This window comes from Ochlerotatus camptorhynchus, unplaced genomic scaffold, assembly GCF_037179485.1.
Source record: "Ochlerotatus camptorhynchus isolate MF236.1 unplaced genomic scaffold, CSIRO-AGI_Acam_v1.1 ptg000370l, whole genome shotgun sequence".
In the NCBI taxonomy this organism is placed as follows: Eukaryota; Metazoa; Arthropoda; class Insecta; order Diptera; family Culicidae; genus Ochlerotatus; species Ochlerotatus camptorhynchus.
In genome coordinates, this window is record NW_027040858.1 from 5,160,456 (window position 1) to 5,187,180 (window position 26,725).

The 26,725-nt window shown below is 41.4% G+C and overlaps 1 protein-coding gene across 5 annotated transcripts in view; it reads right to left on the reverse strand.

Moving 5' to 3' along the window:
• LOC135710128 (low-density lipoprotein receptor-like) overlaps window positions 1–26,725 on the reverse strand; it is an 852,116-nt gene that overhangs the window by 93,335 nt on the left and 732,056 nt on the right. For all 5 annotated transcript variants that reach the window (XM_065232620.1, XM_065232617.1, XM_065232616.1 and 2 more), the window contains one exon: window positions 4,805–5,031. In XM_065232620.1, the coding sequence (XP_065088692.1) occupies window positions 4,805–5,031 (227 nt within the window). The remainder of the gene's footprint in view (window positions 1–4,804; window positions 5,032–26,725) is intronic.

Sequence of the window (26,725 nt, forward strand, 5' to 3'; positions counted from 1 at the left end):
TAAACGCACTCAAAACCTGAACTTTGCATAATCTACACCCGGGGGACAGTCCAATGCAGCCTGCTAGAGTTATTAAAAATGGTTCTGAACGGTCAAAGAATGCCATTTTGATGATCCAAATATCGCCTAAAATGCATTTATTGCACTTCTGTTGTACCACAAAAAAGCATTCTAAACGCACTCAAAACCCGAAATTTGCATTATGTACACCCGGGGGACAGTCCAATGCAGCCTGCTAGAGTTATTAAAAATGGTTCTGAACGGTCAAAGAATGCCATTTTGATGATCCAAATATCGCCTAAAATGCATTTATTGCACTTATGTTGTACCACAAAAAAGCATTCTAAACGCACTCAAAACCCGAAATTTGCATTATCTACACCCGGGGGACAGTCCAATGCAGCCTGCTAGAGTTATAAAAATGGTTCTGAATGGTTAAAGAATGCCATTTTGATGATCCAAACATCGCCTAAAATGCATTTATTGCACTTCTGTTGTACCACAAAAAAGCATTCTAAACTCACTCAAAACCCGGAATTCGCATTATATACACCCGCGGGACAGTCCAATGCAGCCTACTAGAATCATTTAAAATGGTTCTGAGCGGTCAAAGAATGCCATTTTGATGATCCAAATATCGCCTAAAATGCATTTATTGCACTTCTGTTGTACCACAAAAAAGCATTCTAAACTCACTCAAAACCCGAAATTTGCATTATGTACACCCGGGGGACAGTCCAATGCAGCCTGCTAGAGTTATTAAAAATGGTTCTGAACGGTCAAAGAATGCCATTTTGATGATCCAAATATCGCCTAAAATGCATTTATTGCACTTATGTTGTACCACAAAAAAGCATTCTAAACGCACTCAAAACCTGAACTTTGCATAATCTACACCCGGGGGACAGTCCAATGCAGCCTGCTAGAGTTATTAAAAATGGTTCTGAACGGTCAAAGAATGCCATTTTGATGATCCAAATATCGCCTAAAATGCATTTATTGCACTTCTGTTGTACCACAAAAAAGCATTCTAAACTCACTCAAAACCCGAAATTTGCATTATGTACACCCGGGGGACAGTCCAATGCAGCCTGCTAGAGTTATTAAAAATGGTTCTGAACGGTCAAAGAATGCCATTTTGATGATCCAAATATCGCCTAAAATGCATTTATTGCACTTATGTTGTACCACAAAAAAGCATTCTAAACGCACTCAAAACCTGAACTTTGCATTATCTACACCCGGAGGACAGTCCAATGCAGCCTGCTAGAATTATTAAAAATGGTTCTGAACGGTCCAAGAATGCCATTTTGATGATCCAAATATCGCCTAAAATGCATTTATTGCACTTATGTTGTACCACAAAAAAGCATTCTAAACGCACTCAAAACCCGAAATTTGCATTATCTACACCCGGGGGACAGTCCAATGCAGCCTGCTAGAGTTATAAAAATGGTTCTGAATGGTTAAAGAATGCCATTTTGATGATCCAAACATCGCCTAAAATGCATTTATTGCACTTCTGTTGTACCACAAAAAAGCATTCTAAACTCACTCAAAACCCGGAATTCGCATTATATACACCCGCGGGACAGTCCAATGCAGCCTACTAGAATCATTTAAAATGGTTCTGAGCGGTCAAAGAATGCCATTTTGATGATCCAAATATCGCCTAAAATGCATTTATTGCACTTCTGTTGTACCACAAAAAAGCATTCTAAACTCACTCAAAACCCGAAATTTGCATTATGTACACCCGGGGGACAGTCCAATGCAGCCTGCTAGAGTTATTAAAAATGGTTCTGAACGGTCAAAGAATGCCATTTTGATGATCCAAATATCGCCTAAAATGCATTTATTGCACTTATGTTGTACCACAAAAAAGCATTCTAAACGCACTCAAAACCTGAACTTTGCATTATCTACACCCGGAGGACAGTCCAATGCAGCCTGCTAGAATTATTAAAAATGGTTCTGAACGGTCCAAGAATGCCATTTTGATGATCCAAATATCGCCTAAAATGCATTTATTGCACTTATGTTGTACCACAAAAAAGCATTCTAAACGCACTCAAAACCCGAAATTTGCATTATCTACACCCGGGGGACAGTCCAATGCAGCCTGCTAGAGTTATAAAAATGGTTCTGAATGGTTAAAGAATGCCATTTTGATGATCCAAACATCGCCTAAAATGCATTTATTGCACTTCTGTTGTACCACAAAAAAGCATTCTAAACTCACTCAAAACCCGGAATTCGCATTATATACACCCGCGGGACAGTCCAATGCAGCCTACTAGAATCATTTAAAATGGTTCTGAGCGGTCAAAGAATGCCATTTTGATGATCCAAATATCGCCTAAAATGCATTTATTGCACTTCTGTTGTACCACAAAAAAGCATTCTAAACTCACTCAAAACCCGAAATTTGCATTATGTACACCCGGGGGACAGTCCAATGCAGCCTGCTAGAGTTATTAAAAATGGTTCTGAACGGTCAAAGAATGCCATTTTGATGATCCAAATATCGCCTAAAATGCATTTATTGCACTTATGTTGTACCACAAAAAAGCATTCTAAACGCACTCAAAACCCGGATTTTGCATTATGTACACCCGCGGGACTGTCCAATTCAGCCTGCTAGAATCATTAAAAATGGTTCTGAATGGTTAAAGAATGCCATTTTGATGATCCAAACATCGCCTAATATGCATTTATTGCACTTCTGTTGTACCACAAAAAATGATTCTAAACGCACTCAAAACCCGAAATTTGCATTATGTACACCCGCGGGACAGTCCAATGCAGCCTGCTAGAGTTATAAAAATGGTTCTGAATGGTTAAAGAATGCCATTTTGATGATCCAAACATCGCCTAAAATGCATTTATTGCACTTCTGTTGTACCACAAAAAAGCATTCTAAACTCACTCAAAACCCGAAATTTGCATTATGTACACCCGGGGGACAGTCCAATGCAGCCTGCTAGAGTTATTAAAAATGGTTCTGAACGGTCAAAGAATGCCATTTTGATGATCCAAATATCGCCTAAAATGCATTTATTGCACTTATGTTGTACCACAAAAAAGCATTCTAAACGCACTCAAAACCTGAACTTTGCATAATCTACACCCGGGGGACAGTCCAATGCAGCCTGCTAGAGTTATTAAAAATGGTTCTGAACGGTCAAAGAATGCCATTTTGATGATCCAAATATCGCCTAAAATGCATTTATTGCACTTCTGTTGTACCACAAAAAAGCATTCTAAACGCACTCAAAACCCGAAATTTGCATTATGTACACCCGGGGGACAGTCCAATGCAGCCTGCTAGAGTTATTAAAAATGGTTCTGAACGGTCAAAGAATGCCATTTTGATGATCCAAATATCGCCTAAAATGCATTTATTGCACTTATGTTGTACCACAAAAAAGCATTCTAAACGCACTCAAAACCTGAACTTTGCATTATCTACACCCGGAGGACAGTCCAATGCAGCCTGCTAGAGTTATTAAAAATGGTTCTGAACGGTCCAAGAATGCCATTTTGATGATCCAAATATCGCCTAAAATGCATTTATTGCACTTATGTTGTACCACAAAAAAGCATTCTAAACGCACTCAAAACCCGAAATTTGCATTATCTACACCCGGGGGACAGTCCAATGCAGCCTGCTAGAATCATTAAAAATGGTTCTGAACGGTCAAAGAATGCCATTTTGATGATCCAAACATCGCCGTTTCATTTTTCTGAACGGACCTAAAGTTGTCAAAAGTTTCCTGATGTTGTCGGAACTTCTTTCAAGTTTATGGAACTGCCCTGAAATTATCATAAATTTTCCGAAGCTATTTGAACTTTCCGAAAGTTTTCGGAAATTTCGATAAAACTCCGAAATGTTGATGAAATTAAAGGAACTATCGTAAAGTTCTCTGATGTTCCAAGTCTTCAAAAATTTACTGAAGTTTTATGGAACTGCACTGATGTTCTCGAAACCTACTTAGATCTTTACTTCAAACTCCCCTCAATTTGTTATAATTTATCTAATTCAATTTCTATAATATGTTCCAACATAATTTCATCATCGATTATAAAAAATACTCTTAATATACTCAAATACGACATTCTAGTCTCTAAAAAAATGAATACAATCGACAAAACTTCCAAAAATTTGCATACAAGCATATGCAAAATGAATTGTCTACCTTGGCAAAAAATACCATACATCGTAGATTCTCAAAAAATCGCAAAATTGCCTACCTTAGATCATTTGTTAGAACCCTAATCTTCCCAACAGAATAAAACATTCTGCCCGGAAATGCCGGAACATTAACAAAAATACCTTTCAAACATATACACATAAGCAAAAATCGTGACTTACTTCTACCTTGGTAATTATTATGTTTGCGCTTTGAAATTCATTGCTTCTAGGGTTCAACATATTCTACATACCTATATCTTAAAGATCCATTCGAAATCAGCATGATGCTTAGCTTAAAATTCGGGAAAACTTTCGAGAGAACTTTCTTTATTTACAAACGAAATTTCGACATGCAACTAACAGCAGAACTTTGACAGCTGACAACGGGATTAAAAACAAAACAAAGGAACCCAAAATGGCTGGCTAGGCAGCTTTTTGAGTTTTGCCATTTTGGCCAGCTTTCTTGCCCAGGACCTGATTTTAAATCGATGGAAATCTTGGTGGAGCAAAATCGATATTTTGAACCACTCTAAAAGGCGCGTATTCGCAATACCATCTAGAATTTGTGATAATTTCGGTGAATAACTATGCGGACTACGCTCAACTCACCCTCTCGTCGGATCCATCCGGGCAGTCCGGTTCCCCGTCGCAGCGCCACTTGGACGTGATGCAGTAGTTCTCCGAGCAGGCGAACTGCTTCAGTGGATCGCACGTCGTCGCTTGGCAACCCTTCTCGTCACTGTTGTCACCGCAGTCGTCGTCCCGATCGCACTGCCACCGCTTCTGGATGCACCGTCCGTTGGCGCAGGTGAACTCGTCCGAGCGGCAGGTTTCATCTGGCGGAAGGAAGAGGGGGGGAAACGTCAGCTTTTGTTGCCTAATTGACATTTACAGCGTAAATTCACCAAAAGTCGAATGGAAAATCTCATTAATTAAAAGTTGAGGTTACGTTTCGGATACAAGCGATTCGGAAAGACGTGACAGCTAATCGGTTTGATAGCTGCCAAACCCGGATCACGACTGTGACAGCGATAACTTTTTGCGTACATTACGGGCGCCCCATCGTGAAATTTACTCCCTCCCCATAAAGAGGGTCAAGTGCTTTGTGGGTAGATAATGTTGCGCTTCTTTTGTTAGGCAGGAAATAATAAGTGGTCAGACAATATTTTCTATCGTTCGATTGTAAACAACCGAAAATAATGGTTGTCCCACTAGGCGAATGGCAAGGGTCTAGGCAACCCTTTTCTCGGCATTATATTTCCTAGTCCGCCCGGAAAACCCCCATTCAATTTGGACAGGAAATGTACCGTGAAAGAGTGTGCTCATATGCATAAGAGAATTCCTTCTGGCCGCCCAGGAAAAAAAAAAACGGAAATAAATTCACTAGAAATGTCTATCGCCATACCTTCCCCCCCATCGAACCGGTTGATCATCAACCGACATCCGGTACAGTGAAGCATACGGTTAAATAACGACCAATCGATGTGTTGCTTTCGGTGCTATAATTGTCTACCTTTAGGCGCGGAAGCCTATCCCCAAAGGAACTGCCTATTCGGATTCGAACCGCTAACGAGTGCGCCGGAAAGATGTTTGTTTGAAAATAATCAACCTAGCTCGTTCGTCGTAGCTGACCGGGTTATGCTCCAGGAAAAGCTTCGTTATAGCTTTGTCCGTATGTCAGTGCAACCATGGCAATCTGTGCAATCCGAGCAGGCTCTGACGAACGGACGGAGAAAAAAAAACAGCATTCGCCTCGAGCACATACTTGCAGGCGGAAATGATATTCAAATATCAAAGCAAAAGCGGCCACGGTGGCCGTCTCGCCAGTCGTAGCAGTCCACCGAAGGCGATGCGGAAATAGAGTAGGATCCTATGTGTAGCAGCGGAAAGGGAGACGGAAAAAAGTTGGTCTTAGTTTTTTTTTGTCAGGGCTCCTACTTTTGAGCAAACAACATCAACAACTCGGCCGCCATGCCGCACCATCCCGGGAAGGCGATGGAGGGAAGCATTCCGGTTCGGGCGTTAAGTGGTGGATAGTGTAGAAAGGACGACTACGGACACGGTTCTGCTGCGTTGAAGCATTATTTTTATTCAATTTTGTATACCTTCTCTAGTGTGTGTGTGTGGAGGAGGAGGAACATGGCAGCATCACCGTTTCCAACTTTCGTTGTCCAAACAAACATGTGCCTCATTTGGACTTGGCACCCTACTAGTAGTAGGCGGTGGATGATGGGAAGGAGACGACGCTAGATGGCGTTGATAAACGGCATGATGTTCAAAGCTTTATGGAGATTTTTGCCTCCTCGGCACTCGGTGTTGATGATGAAAATCAGGTTAGGTTCATTTTTGCCTTGGGGCTAAAATGGGAAATGAGACGGAAGTTTTCGCTTTGCGTCCATGTTGATAGGGTTTGTTTGTTGTTTTCGTGCAGAGATGGTGTAGTAGACTGCTCACGTTTCACATAAACTGGTTAAATATCCACGTGCACGGTGACAGATGAGTGATGTTTATGTATTAAGTTGAGTAAAAGAATGACGTAAAACCGGCACTAGGTACGGCAAATACCGAAGGAACACGTGTTTCATCAAGATATAGCTTGTGAGCAGAGATGCCGGATTCGAATCAATGTCTTCATTCTCCATGTCATTTGAAGATCTGGGAAGACATTTTATTTTCGCAGACATTTTGAAGACCTTTGATGACATATGAAGATATGTTTTCATACATGATAACATTTTGTCTTCAAATTTCAAACAGTTTTTTAAGACATGGTTATTTTGAGCAAAAGCGTAGCCAAGTTAAAAAAACACTGAGAAATATCTAGAATTAAGCGATCAAACTTCATAAAAAGAGAAATCAGTATTGGAAATTCTGCACAAATTGGAAAACTAATTTGAAGTCTGCAATATTTAATTTTTGCTCAGTGTGGAGAATCATGAAAACTTTTAACATCCTTCAGTTTCAAAAATTGAAGTATAAGATTTGAAAAATATGTGGAGTTTAGTTTTAAGTTGTACACACTTAATTTAGTTTGCCTTATCTCGGAATTTTTTGCAGAGATTTGCAATGTCGAGTTTCGGAAAATGTTTTGCTGAATCTCAACAAACAAACGTCACGTTTGCTGAGATCTCAGTAAAATTTAATGCCGTGCACGCGGCTGTGCAAATCTCGGCCCAAAATTGCCGAGCTGACGAACACAAAACTAAGAGTGTAAAGTAAAAAGTCTAGCATTTCAAATACCTGACTCCTTCTTTATGAACTGATCTCTTCTTAGTGCATTTTCAGTCTCGTAGCCGTTCGACGACGACAGGTTTTCTTTCGCTAGAGTGACGTTTATTGGATCCGTGTCTTTGCACGGATGTGTGCAAAGTGTGCTTCTGATTTTCATTGTCTCCCGGGAGGCCGGTTCATTCCCATTAGCTACGCCAATGATGATTACCCATAACAAATAATTATGCGTAGTTTCATGCAAATCGGGAAAGGTCGAGTCTGATGGATTTGGTTCAAAATCTAATCAAGATTTTTTTCAAGAATTTCCTTAGAATTGTAAAGGTTGAGCAGTTGGGCACACTCATTGGTACTGTTTGGCACACATGGTTATAATTGTTCATGATATTTAAATTTCCTGGCAACACTGCACTGCCTCTGTGTATAAGTGTCAGTCAAGTCATTGTTTATATCTTTCGCATCATCTATTTTCTTGAAAGTCGGCTGGTTCGCCTTGGGAGCTTTGCTTATTATTTCTGCTTGCTGCTTCAAGAAAATGCTGAAGCTATTCAACTATTCGATGATGTGATTTCCATTCTGGATAAACATTTCAAATTCGATGAAGACAATCGATCAAAGCAGATAGGACCTTTTGAAATGTTCATCGAGCATTGTCATTGTGCAGAAGGGTAAGAAGCAGCCATATGAAAAAAAAGACCACGATACCACACAATACTTCATTCTTTGGATAACCTCCAGGACAGGTACCGGAAGCTAACGGATACAATATGTAGGTGGATTTGGCGTTGCACTTCATCAACTATTTCTTCACTAAGATGTCGGGTCAGTTATTAGTAAGACCATATCAAAGGTCAGTGGGAAGTGATTCTAAAGGAAATCCTGAAGCCAGAAGTATATATTTTTGAGGAGGTGCAAGCAGATTAGACCATTAACAGGCTGAGCGTACGGTCCAGGAGATAAGCGAGCATCTGGAAGTAGCATGTAAGATGCAGAGCGTCTTGAAGCATCAGAAGGAGGGTTTGCGGATGCAGGGGGAAATGTCGCAGTTTGGAGGCTATTTGATGAAAACATAATGACCCAAAATGGGCTCCAGAAAGTGTTGGATATATTAACTGTGGATTTGAGAGATACTACTAGACTATCAGCACAGAGGTAACTCAAGGCGTCACATTCCTAGCTAGAGCTATCGAACGGTTATTCTTACTTTCCGCCTTGGTGGAACTAACCCGACTGAAGGAAGGAAAACGGCTCAAACGTCGTTCAGTGAGCAGGTCCCCACAGTTGACGCCAGAACGGAAACAGCGTGATGATGAGGGAACCGTTGGAATTGAACGCGTTGCGCGCTTCGCGCTACAAGTTGCTACAATTTGAGGATGAATACTTGAAAACCATTTTCGGTTCTTGGCAGGAATTTGATTTGTAACAGTAAATGAAAACAATCAAACTGTCAAAATACCGGGTTGCCAAACATGCAACTTTTCACAAACAAGAAAAGTCATCACGATGCCATGGCATTGTCGGCACAGTTGCGGCACAGTGAGAAAAAAGTTGGCGTGTGTAGAGTGACTACCCCTTGGATGGAAAACCGAAAAATCCGGACACATTAAAAACGCAGCCATTAAGGCATTTTTCGAAATTTCACTGAATTCAGGTAAGCGTGTATCCAGAATTTTACGTGCGCTCATGGCCGCCACAACCTGGTTGAGCTGCTGGTAGGGAATATATGATTTGAAGTTTGGCTTGTGTCGTTTGACCTTTAAACGGTCAAATTTGATCGTTTATACGTCAAACGACCTAACCCAAACATCAAATCGAATGTTCCCTACCAGAAACTCAGTTAGATTGTGGTGGCCATCAGCGCTCGTAAAATGATGGATAGAATCACAGTACACTGTAAGAAAAGACCTGCCATATATCGAATGATTCGTCATACGGTGTGTTAAAAAATGCCGAATGAAACCAGCAACAAATGAAAAGGATGCCTAGCATACAGTGAAAATCATTTTTAAAGTAGATAATAATGGACATGAAACTTGTACGAATTAAAGATTGTTTCCGGAATGTACCAAACCAAACAAACATAACTCTAAATCTGAGAGATAAATATATCATCGAAGGACCATAACGAGAATCATTCATTTTCATAATGAACTGATTGTGTATGAAAACTGTGATTGAAAATGCAAAAAGTCGACAGCGACGTATCTGACAGACATGTTGAAAAGCACGTAACTTCAATTTTTCAAATTGTATTTTGAGTTTCTGTAGGCTGTTATCTTCAACGATGGGTATGTTTTAGATTAGTTTATACATCGGTTTACATTAAATTAATTAATATGGTTTCAATTTAAGATAATCACAGTGCAGATGATTGTTCGCCACATAATTGTGACGCCAAACACTGGAGGCCGAGTAAAGTTCCCAGCAGGAGATGCTCTACAACGATGCCATTCGGATGCGGGAAGGTGTCATGGACAGTTTCCTAGAGACACTGCAGACGGGATCGGTGTTCGGTAATCAGGATCAACGATAACGAGGGGGACCACGACCTGCGAGAGCGGAGCGGAGGGCGCAACTGGATCGAAGCCGATTGCGAACAGGAATCACATCCAATGCTTACTCCAGTTTGGAGATGCTCTCGGAGCTGTTGGGACCTTTGTAGGAACTACTTAGCTCGATGTACATAGGTAAGATCGACTCTACTTATAAATATATAAAAATAAAGAAATGTAATACTTAAAATGTTACCTATTTTCAACAGACAATATTGCTACAACTATCACTCAATATAAATAAGAATAGTATTTATTTAACTTATTATTTCCATTTGATTTACGTCTACCTATGCCCTCAAAAATTGAAATAAAATCATCCTAGATTAGGATAATGAGCATCCAAGTTGTTGTGGTTTTAACAGATGATGAACTGAATGACAATCATCTCAAAATCATCTGATAATAGTTATAGGGCTTGGGTGAAGCAATAATCATTCGATCAAAGGATGATGTTTTAGTTCAGTGTAGGCATTGGTTGTCAAGATAAGTTTATTTGTTTACATTATGGCTTCACCGGAGCAAGCACGTTGCGATTCGATCCTTCACGCTAGAAAGGAAATTCCCGGTGTTAGCAAAACTTTTGAATTTTTCGAAACCCACGGTGTGTAACGTTCTGAAACGGCTCGGGGAAAGTCTGGCCATCGTCCGGAAACCCAGAAGGGGCAGACCGGCAAAGCCAGCGGATCCTAAGACACATGCGAAAGGGGTGGGTCTTTTCAAGCGGAAACTTTCGTTACTTCTGGGACCATGAACCGGCAAATTTACCAGGAGGAGTGCCTACGGAAGAGACTAAAGGGTGTCCACGATGAAATTGCCACACACAAAATTGATTCGCAAAATTCGAGTTTTCATCCGATTGCCATCAAATTTTCAGGGATTGAGAAATAACTATTAAACTTCATTTTACTATTTTACTCGTATTTTATTTACAGTCCATACGCAAATGCCCGCACCTTGGCCTTAACCCCGGCCATAAGATTCTGCACAACCTGTGAATCAACCGTTTTTTTGCATGTAAACCCATACTTTCTTCAGTTCCTCGACTGTCTTCACTACCTTAGGTCGTTTAAGAAGGTGCTGCTTCATAATCGCCCAGTACTTCTCGATGGGGCGGAGCTCCGGAGTGTTGGGAGGGTTGAACATTTTCGGCACGAAATTGACCTTATTGTCCGCATACCACTTCAGCACGTCCTTGGAGTAGTGGCATGAGGCCAAATCCGGCCAGAAGATTGTTGGGACGTTGTGGGCCTTCAGGAGAGGAAGCAGCCGCTTCTGGAGGCACTCTTTTATGTACACCTGTCCGTTCATCGTGTCCTGGGTCACGAAAGGTGCACTCCGCTTCCCGTACGTGCAGATGGCTTGCCAAAGGAATTTCTTCGCAAATTTGGACATCTTCTGAGTGCGGACATGCTCCGGAACGCTGAACTTATCCTTGGCCGTGAAAAACAGGTTGCCGGGGATCTGTTTGAAGTCGGCCTTCACATATGTTTCGTCGTCCATGATGCAGCATTCAACTTTCGTCACGTGTTGAGGTACAACTTCCTGGCACGGGTTTTGGCGGACTTGTTCTGCTTCTCGTCGCGATTAGGGGCCTTTTGTACCTTGAACGTTCGAAGCCCAGCCTTAGTTTTGGCCTTCTGGACAAAACTTCGGCTTAGGTGCAGCTTCTTAGCCACATCCCTAACGGAGGCAATCGGATTTCGGTTGAAGGCCCCAACTACGCGGTTGTGATTTTTGGTGTTGTACGGAATACTTTTTCCTTCACTTCTGGGCTTCCGATCGGTGGTCAACCGTTCCTCGAACCGCTTAATCACTCGCGACACCGTGGAATTCGCGATTCCCAACGTTTTAGCGATGGAACGATGCGAGAGATCCTTGTTCTCGTGATGAATGCGCAAGATTTTATCACGCACGAGCTGCTCTTTCGACTCCATTTCCGCGAGTTTTGATCACAGGACTTTAAAATGTATGTAAATAATGCACTATGAACTAAATCCACCCAAATTTTCATTAAATTCTACCCAACGGTTAAAAAGTTAGAGCAATTTCATAGTGTGGCAATTTCATCGTGGACACCCTTTACTATCATTTCTGGAGCAGCATGAGGTGTATTGCCTATTCTTTCCAAACGTGGTAAGCTGCCACTACTCAAATTCCACCAAACAGTGGTACAGCGAAAATGGCGTCACAGTGGTTCCCAAGGATATGAATCCGATTGAGGAATACTGATCAATTATGAAGCACATACTGAAGAATTGACCTAAAGGATTTCAAGCGGAAATGAAATTTGGCAGCCAAACAAGTGGGAACAGGGCTCGTGCAAAAGATGATGGGCCGTGTGCGAAGAAAAGTTCGAGCAATGACTTATGGAAAGAAGTAAGACTGAAACAGTGCTCTTACAATAACTATGAAAAATAAAGCACAAGATTTTCGTGTCCGGATTTTTTCGTGTTTCCTCCATTATTTCCTCAAAATCCATCTTGGTACTTTCGCTGGTATTCTCTTTTCATTTTCTTCATAGCACTTAAGAAATTCTCTGCAAACACTTGGAATTCTTCATTGAAACCTTCACAAAATTCTATTGGAATTATCAGCGTTTTATAAGTACCTACTTTCCCAAAACTTAAATGGTAAACGGTAAGTGTGCCAATTTTTGGCCCTAGTGGTCCTCTAATTGGCCCTGTCTTAAATTAAATTTTTAATCATTCTTGGCCAAATTTATTTCAATGCAACATTAGAACATAGATTTTGGCAAATAAAAGCATGAAACTATATTTTTATTTAGAGTTAGGACCCAGGGCTAAAAACTGAAACACTAGTGCCATATCTGGTTCACTTTTAATATTATTTAGAAATATTTTTGGATTTTGTTGGGAATTTTTTTGAAATGTTCTTCCTATAGGACTACCTACATTCTATTATATGGACTACTAGGATTCATTATCCTTGGAATACTCCGTGCGTGTGCGTTTGTGTGTGTGTGTATTCCCTCTAACCCTCACTGGCAGGCAGTGTTATTATGGAAGAACTCTCTCTACAATGTCGCATTTATGGTCATTGTAGACAGCTTTAGTCCGAGAGTTAGAAAGTGATAGCTCTATTGCAGATCCAGCAACCCATTTTAGATTATCTGGAGGCGTGACTCTCCAGATAATCTAAAATGGGTTGCTGGATCTGCAATAGAGCTATCACTTTCTAACTCCCGGACTAATAGTACGTTCAGACTACAGAGTTATAACATGTTATAGCGCTATCTTGATGGTTGTTTCTGTGTTGCAATTAGTTGACAACCGTTATAACATGTTATAACTCTCCAGTCTGGACAGCGTTTAAAGCTGCCTACAATGACCATAAATGCGACATTGTAGAGAAAGTTCATTCCGAGGTTACTTTAACTTACAATAAGCCCCACATGTATGCATCACCGTTATCAAATGGATATTCGTATTACATACACGCTTCCAGTTTCGAAAATATTCTTTTATACCTGAACCGTATTTTGTCTGTTTGTTTTTTTTTTTTGATTGTAAAATGTATTTGGACTGGTCTCACCATGTTAATTTTATTCTCCAATCTATGGGTTCGATAATTTTGATTTTCTCTAAGCTTTGCATCTCATATTGTGATGCATCTTTTTTCGTAATACTTCCTTTAACGAACACAAATTTTCTAGCATTACCATGGTCATCTGGGAGGAGGTTCGTGTTTAGTGCTTTCCCCAAGAACAGTTCGCGGCCACCATCTGCCACCCGTCCAGTCTTGGGTGTATCCAGTGAGGCATTTTTCATATTGCTCGCAATCTCCGACACCGGTGAGAGACCAGCAACCGAGCACTTTTGCAAGTGGAAAACTTGCTGATTCACGGCAACGTCGGCCACCCATCCACCAACAAAACTCGCGACGGACACATTATGAATACCATTATCAACACCAACCGGACCGATATCTCAATAGAACTACACGCCGAAAGTGTAGCATCCGAACTCGGAGAAGCGGGCCCCCGGGAGGCAATGAAATTCGTTTAATTCGCTTACGAAAAAAAGGTCATTATCCTTGGAATCCTCCATACCTAGAATGCTTTCAGTTCATTTGAATTAGAACTCTCCTCATCATTTTCTAGGACTTATAATTAGAAGTACGTTACCGCTCTTCAGAATTATGTTTACGTTCAGCATTAAATTCATCCAAAACTCTCCTTATAATTTCAAATAATGCTTGGAACTCCCGTTGATTGCATTTTTCGAATTTCCTCGGAACGCTCCAATAATTTTCGTCAGGATGATTTTCGTATTCTCTTTGGAATTCATTTGTTGCCCTCATCGCAATTTTCTTAGAATTATTCTAATGTTTCATCACAAATCAGCAGGTTCTCATAGCTACCTTGGAAGCAATCCTTTGTTTTCCTTGAATCTTGAATTGATGAGCTATTCATTTTTGGGGACTTTAACCTAGCAGGCGTTTCGTGGAGACCATCCCATAGCGGCTTCGTCTATCCAGATCCAGAACGTTCTGTATTTCATGCAGGAGCTATCGGCCTTCTCGATAACTATAGCGTAGCAACGCTTTCTCAAATTAACTACGTAGTCAACGAGAACAACCGTAGTTTGGACCTCTGCTTCGTGAGCACTCAGGACAATGCTCCGTTCATTTCCACAGCACCTTGTCCACTAGTTAAGCTTGTTCACCCCACCCTCCTCTGATTGTCACTGTTGAGGACAATCTCGTTCGTGATTTCGATAGTCTTCCTGCTGCGGTTTCTAATGACTTTCGAAAGGCCGACCATCGAAGCATTGTAGATGTGTTGTCAAACATGGACTGGGAGAACATTCTCGATCATGACGACGTTGAGGCCGCTGCGCAAACTTTTTCTCATGTCTTGGCATATGTCATTGACAGACACGTCCCGAAAAGAATTCAACGCAAAGACTCTCACCCTCCCTGGCAGACGATTGAGCTGCGTAGGTTGAAGTCGACCAAGAGAGCAGCATTGAGAAGATTTATGAAGTATCGCACGCTTCCTCTGAAACATCACTACGTGAGGCTTAATCACGAGTATCAGCGAGCCAGTCGTCGATGCTTTCTGCGATTTCAACGAGGTATTCAGCGTAACCTTAAACTACACCCGAAATCCTTCTGGAACTACGTGAACGAGCAACGCAGAGAATCTGGCCTCCCATCGTCAATGGAATTGAACAGTGAAGTCGCTTCCACTCCGCAGGATATTTGTCGCCTTTTTTCTGTCAATTTTGCCAGAACTGATGAGAGACTAAGTGACGACCATGTTTCCCTCGCAGCCAGGAACAACCCACTAAATGGTCAAACGCTGAGTGCAATTGATGTCAACGTTGAGATGATTTCTAACGCTGCAACGCAGCTCAAATCGTCCTTCAACCCTGGACCCGATGGAGTTCCGTCCATGTTTTTGAAGAAACATATTGCTTGCTTGTTAACTCCACTTCACCGTCTATTCCGGATGTCTCTCTCCAGTGGTATATTTCCATCCTTCTGGAAATGTGCACACATGTTTCCTGTCCACAAAAAGGGAAGCAAACGAGCCGTGGATAACTATCGTGGAATTACATCGCTGAGTGCTGTTTCGAAACTATTCGAGCTTGTTATTATGGAACCGTTGCTCTCTCACAGCAAGCAGTATCTGAGTGCTGATCAACACGGGTTTACTGGCGGTTGCTCTACAACCACCAATCTGCTATGCCTCACATCCTACATTACCGATAGTATGACTGAACGGGTACAGACGGACGTCATATATACCGATCTATCCGCGGCATTCGATAAGTTGAATCATGACATTGCGATTGCTAAACTCGACAGGCTTGGGGTGAGCGGTGATCTTTTGAGTTGGTTCCGTTCGTATCTTACTGGTCGCCAACTTATGGTTGCTATAGGAGATTGCAAATCAGCTAGCTTCTTTGCCACATCAGGTATACCGCAGGGAAGCCATATGGGACCGTTGATAATTTCTACTCCACTTCAACGACGTGAACCTGGTTATCGAAGGACCTCGATTAGCATATGCAGACGACCTCAAAATATTTTTACGAATTTGCTCGATCGCTGACTGCCACAATCTTCAACATCAGCTTAATGTCTTCGCCAGTTGGTGTACTTTAAATCGAATGGTAGTGAACCCAGCAAAGTGCTCTGCCATAACGTTCTCACGAAAAAAGCAACCGATTGTATTCAGCTATGACCTGCTTGGAACGACACTCGAACGCGTGAATCAGGTGAAAGACCTGGGTGTGGTGTTGGATTCACAGCTAACATTCAGGCAACACATTTCTTATGTCATCAATAAGTCGTCTAGGACTTTAGGATTCATCTTCAGGATGGCTAAGAATTTCACCGATGTCTACTGCTTAAAATCTCTTTACTGCTCCCTCGTACGATCGACGCTTGAGTATTGTTCTGCGGTTTGGAATCCGAATTACAACAATGGTGCCGAGAGAATCGAATCTGTTCAACGTCGCTTTCTTCGTTTTGCGCTTCATAGACTGCCCTGGAGAGATCCACTTCGGCTGCCCAGCTACGAGAGTCGCTGCCAACTGATAAACCTTGAACCTCTCCGGATTAGAAGGGACACCAACAGAGCTTTGATTATCGCCGACACTCTACAGGGACGAATAGATTGTGAGGCTATCCTAAGGCAAATTGACCTAAAAGTGCAACCCCGACCACTCCGTAACAACCTCATGCTGAGACTGCCACTGCGTCGCACGAACTACGGGGCATATGCTGCGATTTGCGGACTACAGCGTGTGTTCAACAGAGTCGCATATGTATTCGACTTTCACCTCACATGTGATGCGCTTCGTCGGAGATTCTCATCTGTTTTCGCCGGCCGCAGTGACTGACAGAGAAAATTAGTGTATTTCCATTTATGTTTTTTTACATTCTGACCATGTTGCTTTGTTTTTCTTTCTGTGATTATTTGACATGTAATTGTACTATTATTATTATTATGATTAGTATTATTAACATCATTTGGGCTACAGCCAGCCTGTTGATGTATGGCAACAATAAACAACCAATCGAATCTCTTCTCATAACTACATTTGAATACTCCTCCTCCTAGAATTCCATTTATGTGCGTCTGAATATTATGCAGAAATTCTCATCGAAATAATTTTTATTAAGTGCTTACTGCATGTTCAAGATTATTTTTTTTTAATCTATGATAGACTGAATTTGAGGAAGAGCAAAGCTGGTAAATGCCCCAGCTAAATGTTGCTCTCATCGCAATTTTCTTAGAATTATCCTAATGTCCTAATGGCCATGAAGGATGAGCAAATATTTGTTGTTTTTTATATTGATTTACGTTCAATCATATACAAACCAAAAAATTCTGAATTTTACTGGCGATGTTAACATCCATGTATGCAAATATTCATACATGTAAACTTCCTTTTCACGTAAACTAGCAGCTTGCAAGAAATGTTGCAAACAAAAGTGGACAGTTGCATACAATATATGAAATATAGCATGACATGTCCCATAAATTTACACGTTCTTTAATCTAAACTTGCATGATATATGACGCTCCATTTATGTGCATCATAGTAACGGAAATTTACACAACTTTTTTTTAGCTGTGTAGTTTAGTTCCGAACAGTGTTGGCAAAATCAGAAATCAATTGATATTTTTCTGCTCTCATGCGCTCGCAATATCACGCGTGATATTGGAACAAAATTGATTTTACAAGCTCCTTTGAGATTGCGAGACTATTCACAACGTGCAAAAATCAAGCTGAGAGTTGACTCGACACAAAAATGACATTGCACATCGTTTTCTTAGAAAGAGAAAGCATAGTTTGCTATCTCTTTTTAATCTTCACCGATGGCAGACGCGAAGGGACTGCTGCAAGCCGTTATGGAAGTTTCGTTTGCATTCGGGTGTAAATCAAAAATCATTGAACTCAATCTCACCACAATTTGGTGAGATTTGCAGTTGGTGAGCTTGACATTCCGAGCTGCGATATCGCAGTTTGCAAAATCAACCGCAGTTGTTTGCTTGTTGATTTTTGTCTACGAAAATCAAGCGTGATCTTGGGCGTTGATTCTGAACTTCTGATTTAATGTTACACGTTGGTCTGCATTGCAGCGAAGGGCTAGAACGATGAGGTTGTAATTGTGCTGCCAATGTTTATTATTTATGGGTAATCTTAAACCTATAATTTGAAGGATCTAGATTTCGTCTAAATTCAAATTAAATCTGAATTCTCATCCAATTAAAAAACGCTTCCACACGATCATGGCCAACCAATGGCAACCTTTTCTTCTCAATAAATTTTCCTCAATTTCAAAACCTAATCTCCTAACGATGTAAACAAAAAGAGCAGCCCAAAAAAACAAAAATCCCATCAAACAGCTGAACCCAACCTCGTTACGATTCGATACACAAGGGGGGTATCGTTTTATCCAAAAGTGATAAATTTGATCGATGACGGTGGTGGTACCCATCCAAAACAAACCCCCCCGTCCGCCTTCCTTCCCTTTCACGACCCCACGCCCAAACCGTGCGAACACGAAGACACAGCGATTACGTTGATCACTTCCTAATCGCGCGGTGTTGGTGTGATGATGGTGCCGGTGAGTTGAGCCAGGGACGCCCAAATTTATGCAACCGAACGAAACCCATGGCGACACAGATGATTGAGTCATCCCGTAGGGTGACGGGGGGGATGTTTGATTTATTGGATGTCATTTTTCCACCTCCCACGTCACCTTTGTTGAAAAAGAAAATACGACGGCGAAGCTCGACCGGCTTGGGAAAATGACACCCTGATTTGAGGTAAAGGACAAACGGCGTCCGACGGAAGAAAACAGTTTGTTTAAGTCATTTGGTGGGGAGGGGAGGGAGCCATAAAACATCGGGCCTTCGAAGTGAAGCGGGTTCTTCTCCGGTAGGCGAAGGGGCGGGGAGATTTATTAACCGCGATGGGCACTTCAGGTGGCTTTAATGGGTTCATTAGTGGCAGTTATTTCGGTCGGCATTGGCACGGGTGGCGATGGTTGGTGGATGGATAATTTTTGGTCGCAGCGGGAGATACAAAAACTAATGGCAACGTAAACGATTCGAGCGGGAGACGTTCTGAGTGATTTGAACGGCCTTTGTCCGGGGAAAGTTTTTCTTCTGGTGGAATAAGACATCGGGATGGGTCGTAACAAATGGACGGCCATTTGGAATGATGACCAGAAGCGGTTTTTTTGAAGTTTCAGACAGAAATATCAATACCTAAGACAAGCTTAAGTGGTTTCATATGTATAGGTGGTGAGAAACGATTTCTTACTGGTAGATGAAGTTTGAAAAAGAAGCAATTGTCAGATACCTATATATATTTGTGATTTGTTTTTATTTTGCGGTGAGGGAAGCAATCTAAAATCAATAATTTGTTTTACACTTTATTGCAACATTTGATTTTTTTTTTTTTTTTTTTTCAACATCAGCTATACTTTAGTCAACTTAAAGTGTACTTAAGGCATGTCAAAATCGATTCCCATTGATATATAATGTTTAAAGTTCATATACGATGTATTTCTTACACTGGAAAGAGACGTCAATAAGACATCCTCTCTTTCTGTTCCAGCATAAATATTAGATGCCAAAAAGTAAATTTTTAACGGCGCCGGTGGTGTAGTGGTAAGCGTGATTACCTCTCACCCCAGCAGGCCTGGGTTCAATCCCAGTCGGCGCCGCCGGGATGTTCTGAGGCATAACATCTCTGATCACGCCTTCCTTCGGATGGGAAGTAAAGCCGTTGGTCCCCGGTTCATGAGTTGATGGGTCGATAGGTAGGGTCCAGGTGTGGGAGCTGCCTTCCTGGCACGTCGGTAGCATTGGTGCTCAGCACGGAAAACAAGATCGACGGAAAAAACAAACCAAAGGAAAAAAAAAAAAAAAAAAAAAGTAAATTTCAAAATGCAATCATAAACTCCGACCTAACGTTCCGGCTGCCCGAGTTCGTCCTTGGCCTTTTTACAAACGAAGGTGCAGAGCAAATCTTGGCAAAAGTAAAGAAATCCGACAAAGACAATAAATCTTGCTCTCAGGAAGAATCTTTCCATAAATGTTCCCGCTTCTTGCCTTCATGTCGGGCACTCCGGCAGCAGAATATAAACATGTTGCAACGGCAAGGACGAACCTTAAATTTAATGCACAAATATGAAAAACGACACACACACACAGACATAAGACAACAACGGAACGAACCAAAACTCGGTGCATGTAGCGAGAAAGACAGACAGACAGACAGACATACTGCCAAAGCAGACTGATGTGGACACGAACACGGATGGATGACGATGAACGGTGGATTGCGGCGAGGAGGAAAACGGGGCAATATACTCCGGCAAATAATGGAAAACAAATAGAGCCACGGTAGTGTGTGTGTAAACGAAAGCTTTCTATTCTACTCTCGGTTGAAATTTAACGCCAGTAGAAAAGTCAGCAAAACTACCTTTCCCGTTTGGGGGAGGGAAAGCCGAGGCTAGAAAACTACAGCACAACGAACGAGTATGTATGAATAATTTTTCGGATAAACGAAATGCTGATGATGCACTTTCTCTGGAGGAGTTTTTGGGTAGAAGTAGGTATCAACAAAATATTTGCATGCATTTATTTATTTTCATCAGCATTCGTTTTCCCGGATCGATCCACTCAATTTGCTTGAAAAAGGTTTTGATGGGAATACTACGGAGCGGCACTGGTTCACGAATGGCGACGGGATGATTTTTATTCTGTGGAAAATGAATCAACGATTCGGTGACGTTATTGAACTCTTAGCTTAAGGTGAATGTGGATCCATTCGGAATGATTCACTTCTTCGATTTGTTTTTTTAAATAACGCGTGGAAAATTAAACAACAAAATTAGCTATCTCTAGAAATTTTAACAAGTGGAATATCTTTTTTTATAATATTCGGGTAACCAATTTCAAGCGTTTCATTTTGATGTCAAAATTATAGAAGTCGTGAACTTTGCTCATCAATATCACAAGTATTAAGAGAGGAAATGCATGTTTTTCATCCTGTAGATCTTTTCTCTAAACAGTAAGGACCAGTTCATCAATATAATTGTAAAATGCCTAATTTCTATTGAAAATCATATTTTTATTGTAACCCGAAATCTTTGTAAACATTTCCCCCAGTAACGAATTGGGTATATTTAGTTTAGGATGCCAATGAAATGTATGTAACTCCTGCTCTAACAGGTAGTCGTTCAGATTTGGAATTCTGATAAATAATTTTGAACTAATTTCATAATATAGAGTGGAAAATTAAACTTTTTCAATTTGGCAATCAAACCTTCATGCCAATCACTGTCAAATGTTTTTTTTTATGTGTAGAAGAGCAACTCTAGTTGAGCAGCCTTCAGATTTGTTTAAACGAATTGAATTGTTAGCTATTAACAGTTGATGAGTGGTTGAATTCCCATGGCGAAATCCAAACTGCTCATCTGTAAAAATTTAGTTCATATTGATGTGAAGCAACAGCGGCACACTACAGTGGTGTAGTGGTAAGCGTAATTACCTCGCACCTCAGCAGGCCTGGGTTCAATCCCAGTCGGTGCCGCCAGGATGCTCTGAGGCATAAAATCTCTGATCACGCCTTCCTTTGGCCCGGTTCATGAGTTGATGGGTCGATATGTAGGGTCCAGGTGTGGCAGCTGCCTTCCTGGCGTCGCTAGCATTGGTACTCAGCACGGAAAACAAGATGATGTGAAACATCATTCTATTCCAAATTATCCTTTCAAAAAGTTTACTTGTTGAAAAAAGCAAACTTATTAGACGGTAGCTAGAAGCTTCAGCTGCATTTTTATCTGGCTTCAAAATTGAAACAACTGGAGGATTTGCCGTACGGTGAAGATCTGGTCCGTTGTCGATCGGCCGTCAATGAAGCCGGCTTGATAACTTCCCACGAACTCGGTCATTTTAGGTGATAGACGACGGAAGATGATCTGGGATAGCACTTTGTAGGCGGCATTCAAAATGATGATCGCTCTGAAGTTCTCACATTCCAAATGGTCGCCTATCTTGTGAATGGGGCAGATTACCCCCTCCTTCCACTCCTCCGGTAGCTGTTCTGTTTCCCAGATCTTGACTATCATCCGGCCAACTTTTCTGGGCCTATCTTGATGAGTTCGGCTGCGATACCATCCTTACCAGCTGCTTTGTTGTTTTTGAGCTGCTGAATGGCATCCTTAACATCCCTCAGCGTAGGAGTTGGGTCAGTTCCGTCTCCTGCTGCACTGACGTAGTCGTTTTCTCCATTGCGCTGGTCTCCCTTGCCTAAGTTCTCCTCGCCATTCAGGTGCGCATCGAAGTGCTGCTTCCAGCTTTCAATCACCTCACGTCCGTCCGTCAAGAGGCTCCCGTCCTTATCCTTGCATATTTCGGCTCGCGGCACGAAGCCGTTGCGGGATGCATTGAGCTTCTGGTAGAACCTTTGTGTTTCTTGGGAACGGCACAGGCGGTGTTTTCTCTCTCGAAAGATGCGGGTCTGCTGTTTCCGCTTCTGTTTATACCGTTCCACGTTCTGTCGGGTTCCATGCTGCAGCATTACCGCCCGCGCTGCGTTCTTCTCCTCCAAAATCGCTCTGCACTCCTCGTCGAACCATTCATTCCGTCGACTTCTTTCCACGTACCCGATGGTGCTCTCGGCTGCGTCAGTGATGGCTGCTTTTACTGTACTCCAGCAGTCCTCTAGATGGGACACATCGAGCTCGCCCTACTCTGGCAACGCTGCCTCGAGATTCTGCGCGTATGCTAAGGCGACATCCGGTTGCTTCAGTCGCTCTAGGTTGTACCGTGACGGACGTCGGCCCCGTACATTGTTGATGACGGAAAATTTTGGGCGCAGTTTGACCATCACCAGGTAGTGGTCAGAGTCGATGTTAGCGCCACGATAGGTCCTGACGTCGATAATGTCGGAGAAGTGAAGTCCATCAATCAGAACGTGGTCGATTTGTGATTCCGTCTGCTGTGGTGATCTCCAGGTGTAACGATAGGGGAGGCTGTGTTGGAAAAAGGCCATGTTCTTGGAGGCGGCGAAATCAATGAGTCGTAGGCCGTTTCCGTTCGTCAGCTGGTGGGCGCTGAACTTTCCAATCGTCGGTCTGAATTCCTCCTCCTGGCCTACCTGAGCATTTAGGTCTCCTATGAAGATCTTGACGTCGTGGCTTGGGCAGCGATCGTACTCGCGGTCGAGCTGCGCGTAAAATGCGTCCGGAGTGAGGGCTGTGCACGTTGATTATGCTAAAGTTGAAGAATCGGCCCTTGATCCTCAACCTGCACATTCTTTCGTCGATCGGCCACCAACCGATCACGCGCTTCTGCATTTCGCCCATCACGATGAAAGCTGTGCCCAGCTCGCGTGTGTTGCCGCAACTCTGGTAGATGGTATGATTACCTCTGAACGTTCGCACCATGGATCCTGTCCAACACACCTCCTGCAGCGCTACGATGCCGAATCCGCGGTCCTTCAGTAGATTGGCGAGTATTCGGGTGCTCCCGATGAAATTGAGAGATCGACAGTTCCACGCGCCGAGGTTCCAATCGCAAGTCCTATTTCGTCGCTGGGGTCGTTGCCATTGGTCTCGGTTCGTATTCCTCTGTTGCTGATTTTCCGTTACAATGCTTTTTTTACGGCTGGCTCGTAGGGCCTGACACCAACCCCCTAACTTTCCGGAGGACCAGGGTGCACAGTTGAGCTTAGAGTCTTTCACTGGCACTCGGACGTAGATCAGCCGCCCCTAACATGGGGAACAGACGCTGTTGTGAGCCGCTCCTCCTGGAGAACAGACGCTCAGGCTTGCCGAAGCAAACCCCCCCCCCCCTTCCCTGTCAGCCTATGACCAAAGTTTTCAATGACGACCGATGACTGTTTCATTGATATATGATTTTTTCATAAATATGAATCCTCAGTAGACGTGTTTTTTATCAAAGGTCACTCGAGCCATTCAAAATATTCGTTATTTTATAAATTGCTGTTATGGTTCGAGTGACACTTGCCTTTGATAAAAAAACACGTCTACTGAGGATTCATATTTATGAAAAAATCATATATCAATGAAACAGTCATCGGTCGTCATTGAAAAGCAATGCAACTATGTTCTGTCAATCTAATTGTCTTTTATTGGTTCTGTTGTCTTGTGAATTTTAGTTAAAACGGCCTCTTTTCTGATTTTTATCTCTCAATCTATGAAATAAACACGAAAACTATGTTGGAATGAAACTTCTAGAACAATATGAGGAACATTATGCCGTACACTACACATTTTGATATCACGGGTGGAAAATTCGTAGAACAAATACTTTAAAATTCTTCACATTTTAAAATATCTTCGAGCATGAAACTAAGTCAAAATTCAATAAAATCACTTCGAATAGTCAACCTTTGGTAACAAAGTTGATACATGACACATTAAACTTTGCTATGAAAGTTGTTACAGCAGTTTTCGTTATTTCAGTCTCGAGATACAAATATTGTAAGCCGTAAATTACCTTAAAAACATAAAATTAACTTGAAGCACCTCAAAATCATCACCGATTTTGCTGAAAATTTGCACAAAAGTTCAAATTAACATGACGAACAGTAATCACGGTTGACCCGTTACATTCCGAACATTTCAATTAAAATGAACAGGTTTAATAAGCATGAGTATGATTAACCACCCACGATTATTGCCAGATCAGCTGTAATTACACAGAGAACCAATAGACGATGCTTGGGACTAGCAATCATCCTCAAAAAAACTGGTGATCTCAAACTAGGCAACACCAGCCCCGGCCGCGCCCGAACGCAGTTCAAGAAAGGAATGGTTGGGAATGTGTTGACGTGACACTCGCTTTGATGGAAGCCGAGAACACCTCTGCACTTCCATGAGGAATCACTGGGATATTGGGTAAGACGGTTGGAATTGCAGCTTGGGATCGAACCCATAATATTCTGCTCAGTAAGCAAAAACGTTTGCCACCAGGCAAACGAGCTCCTTTTATTACAACACAACAATGATTGACTTGTTGTTATTCCTATGTATTCACGTTAACAAATAAAGCGATTGAAGAATCTTGAATGTGGAGGGGCTTGAGATTAAGCTCACAATGTTCTACTCAGTAAGCAAAAAAGGTCGCTCTAAGGCCACCAAGCCCCTCATATCACATCATACAAGCTACGATCGCGTTGTTATTGCAACCATTCAAAACCGGCCTCTACGGTGCCGTTGATAACGATGTAAAGTTTCACAAAACACACTATAATCAAGCAATAAACCTCTTTAAAATGATAGGACCTGGGATTTATTCAAACTCAAACTCGACGGCGGTGCCCTTTACACAAGAATAAGCCACTACGACAGGGCTGGTAGCGATCACTGCTGTCAAAAATAGTGATTTTAGTGACCATGTTGAATAAATAAGTGACCAAATAGTGACTTATAGTTGTAAAAATAGTGACTAAAAAGAGACTTAAGAGAAGAAAACACCAAATAAATGTTTGATGTTTTAGACTTATTCAATTATTATCTCATAAACACTTATGTACGATATGAACTTTTAAAGCGAAAAATTCAATAAAAAGTTTATAATCAAACCGAGAATCCACAGGAAAATTTTTGATTCTTTAAACTACCTGGAATTCTCAAAGAATTTAAAAATCTCGCCCTAAGAATATTTTAAAGAAAATAATTAATTTTAAAATGCAATCATTTAATTTTTCTCGTTATTTTCATTCACTCAAAGTGTGAAAGTTTAAAGATTCACAGTGAATTAATCTTTAGTAACAAATAAATTAAAAAAAAATATTTTTGGTTTTGGAACATGCATATTTCCTAGTTCTGGACTTAATAGCTATAATACTTCAAGAAATTTCCAAGAATCTGCATTCAAATTCCATGAACAGTTTTAAAGACTCGAGGAATTTTATTATAATTTCTAAGGACCTCATTCCAAGGGAGCTCTGGAAAAGAAAAATCGGCTTTCGAGGTAGTTCTAGGGAATTTTAGATTTCATATGAAGCCTTGGTTTTGAGTAGAATTACAAGAAATCTTAGGAATTTCTGAGGAGCACAACTATTGTGAACTTTACCGGAGAATTCCAAGGGCATTCTGAGGATGATTTCATAAAGCTTGTGGGAAAAATGAATACGGAGCACAAGTCCTTGAATTGTTTCGAAAATTCTAAAAGGAGGATTACAATTAAATGTGAGAATAACTCCAGAACATCTTCAAAGGAATTCGAAAAAATAAATTCAGAAGAGTTTGCCAAACAAATTATGAGAAGAAATCTAAGGAATTTCTGAGGAGAAATGCCAATGAATTGTTAGGAGACTTTCAATGTAAGTAGAATTCCAAGGGAAGCAGTGAGATTCAAAAAAAAATGAATTCAATGAATACTCCGAGAATCTTTCCAAAGGATTTCTAATTGTGGAGAATTTCAAAGTAATTCCGAGGAAAACTAAAAGAAAAGTTAATTATGAAGATAGCTTCATCGAGATTTTGAGGAAATCTCCGTTAAATATGGAATGAACTATTTTGAGGTCTTCAGAACCACTCGAAAATTCTCAAATGTTTCCTAAAGTTAATGAAACCGCCTTGAAGTTCTTTTGTAGCCTGATGCTCACAATACTCCTCCTCAAGTTCTGAACTTTATAGGAATTCCTAAAGTTTCCTCAATTTTTTCTAACGATCATGGATCATCTTTAAAGGTTTAACAATTCACTGAAGTTATCTAAAC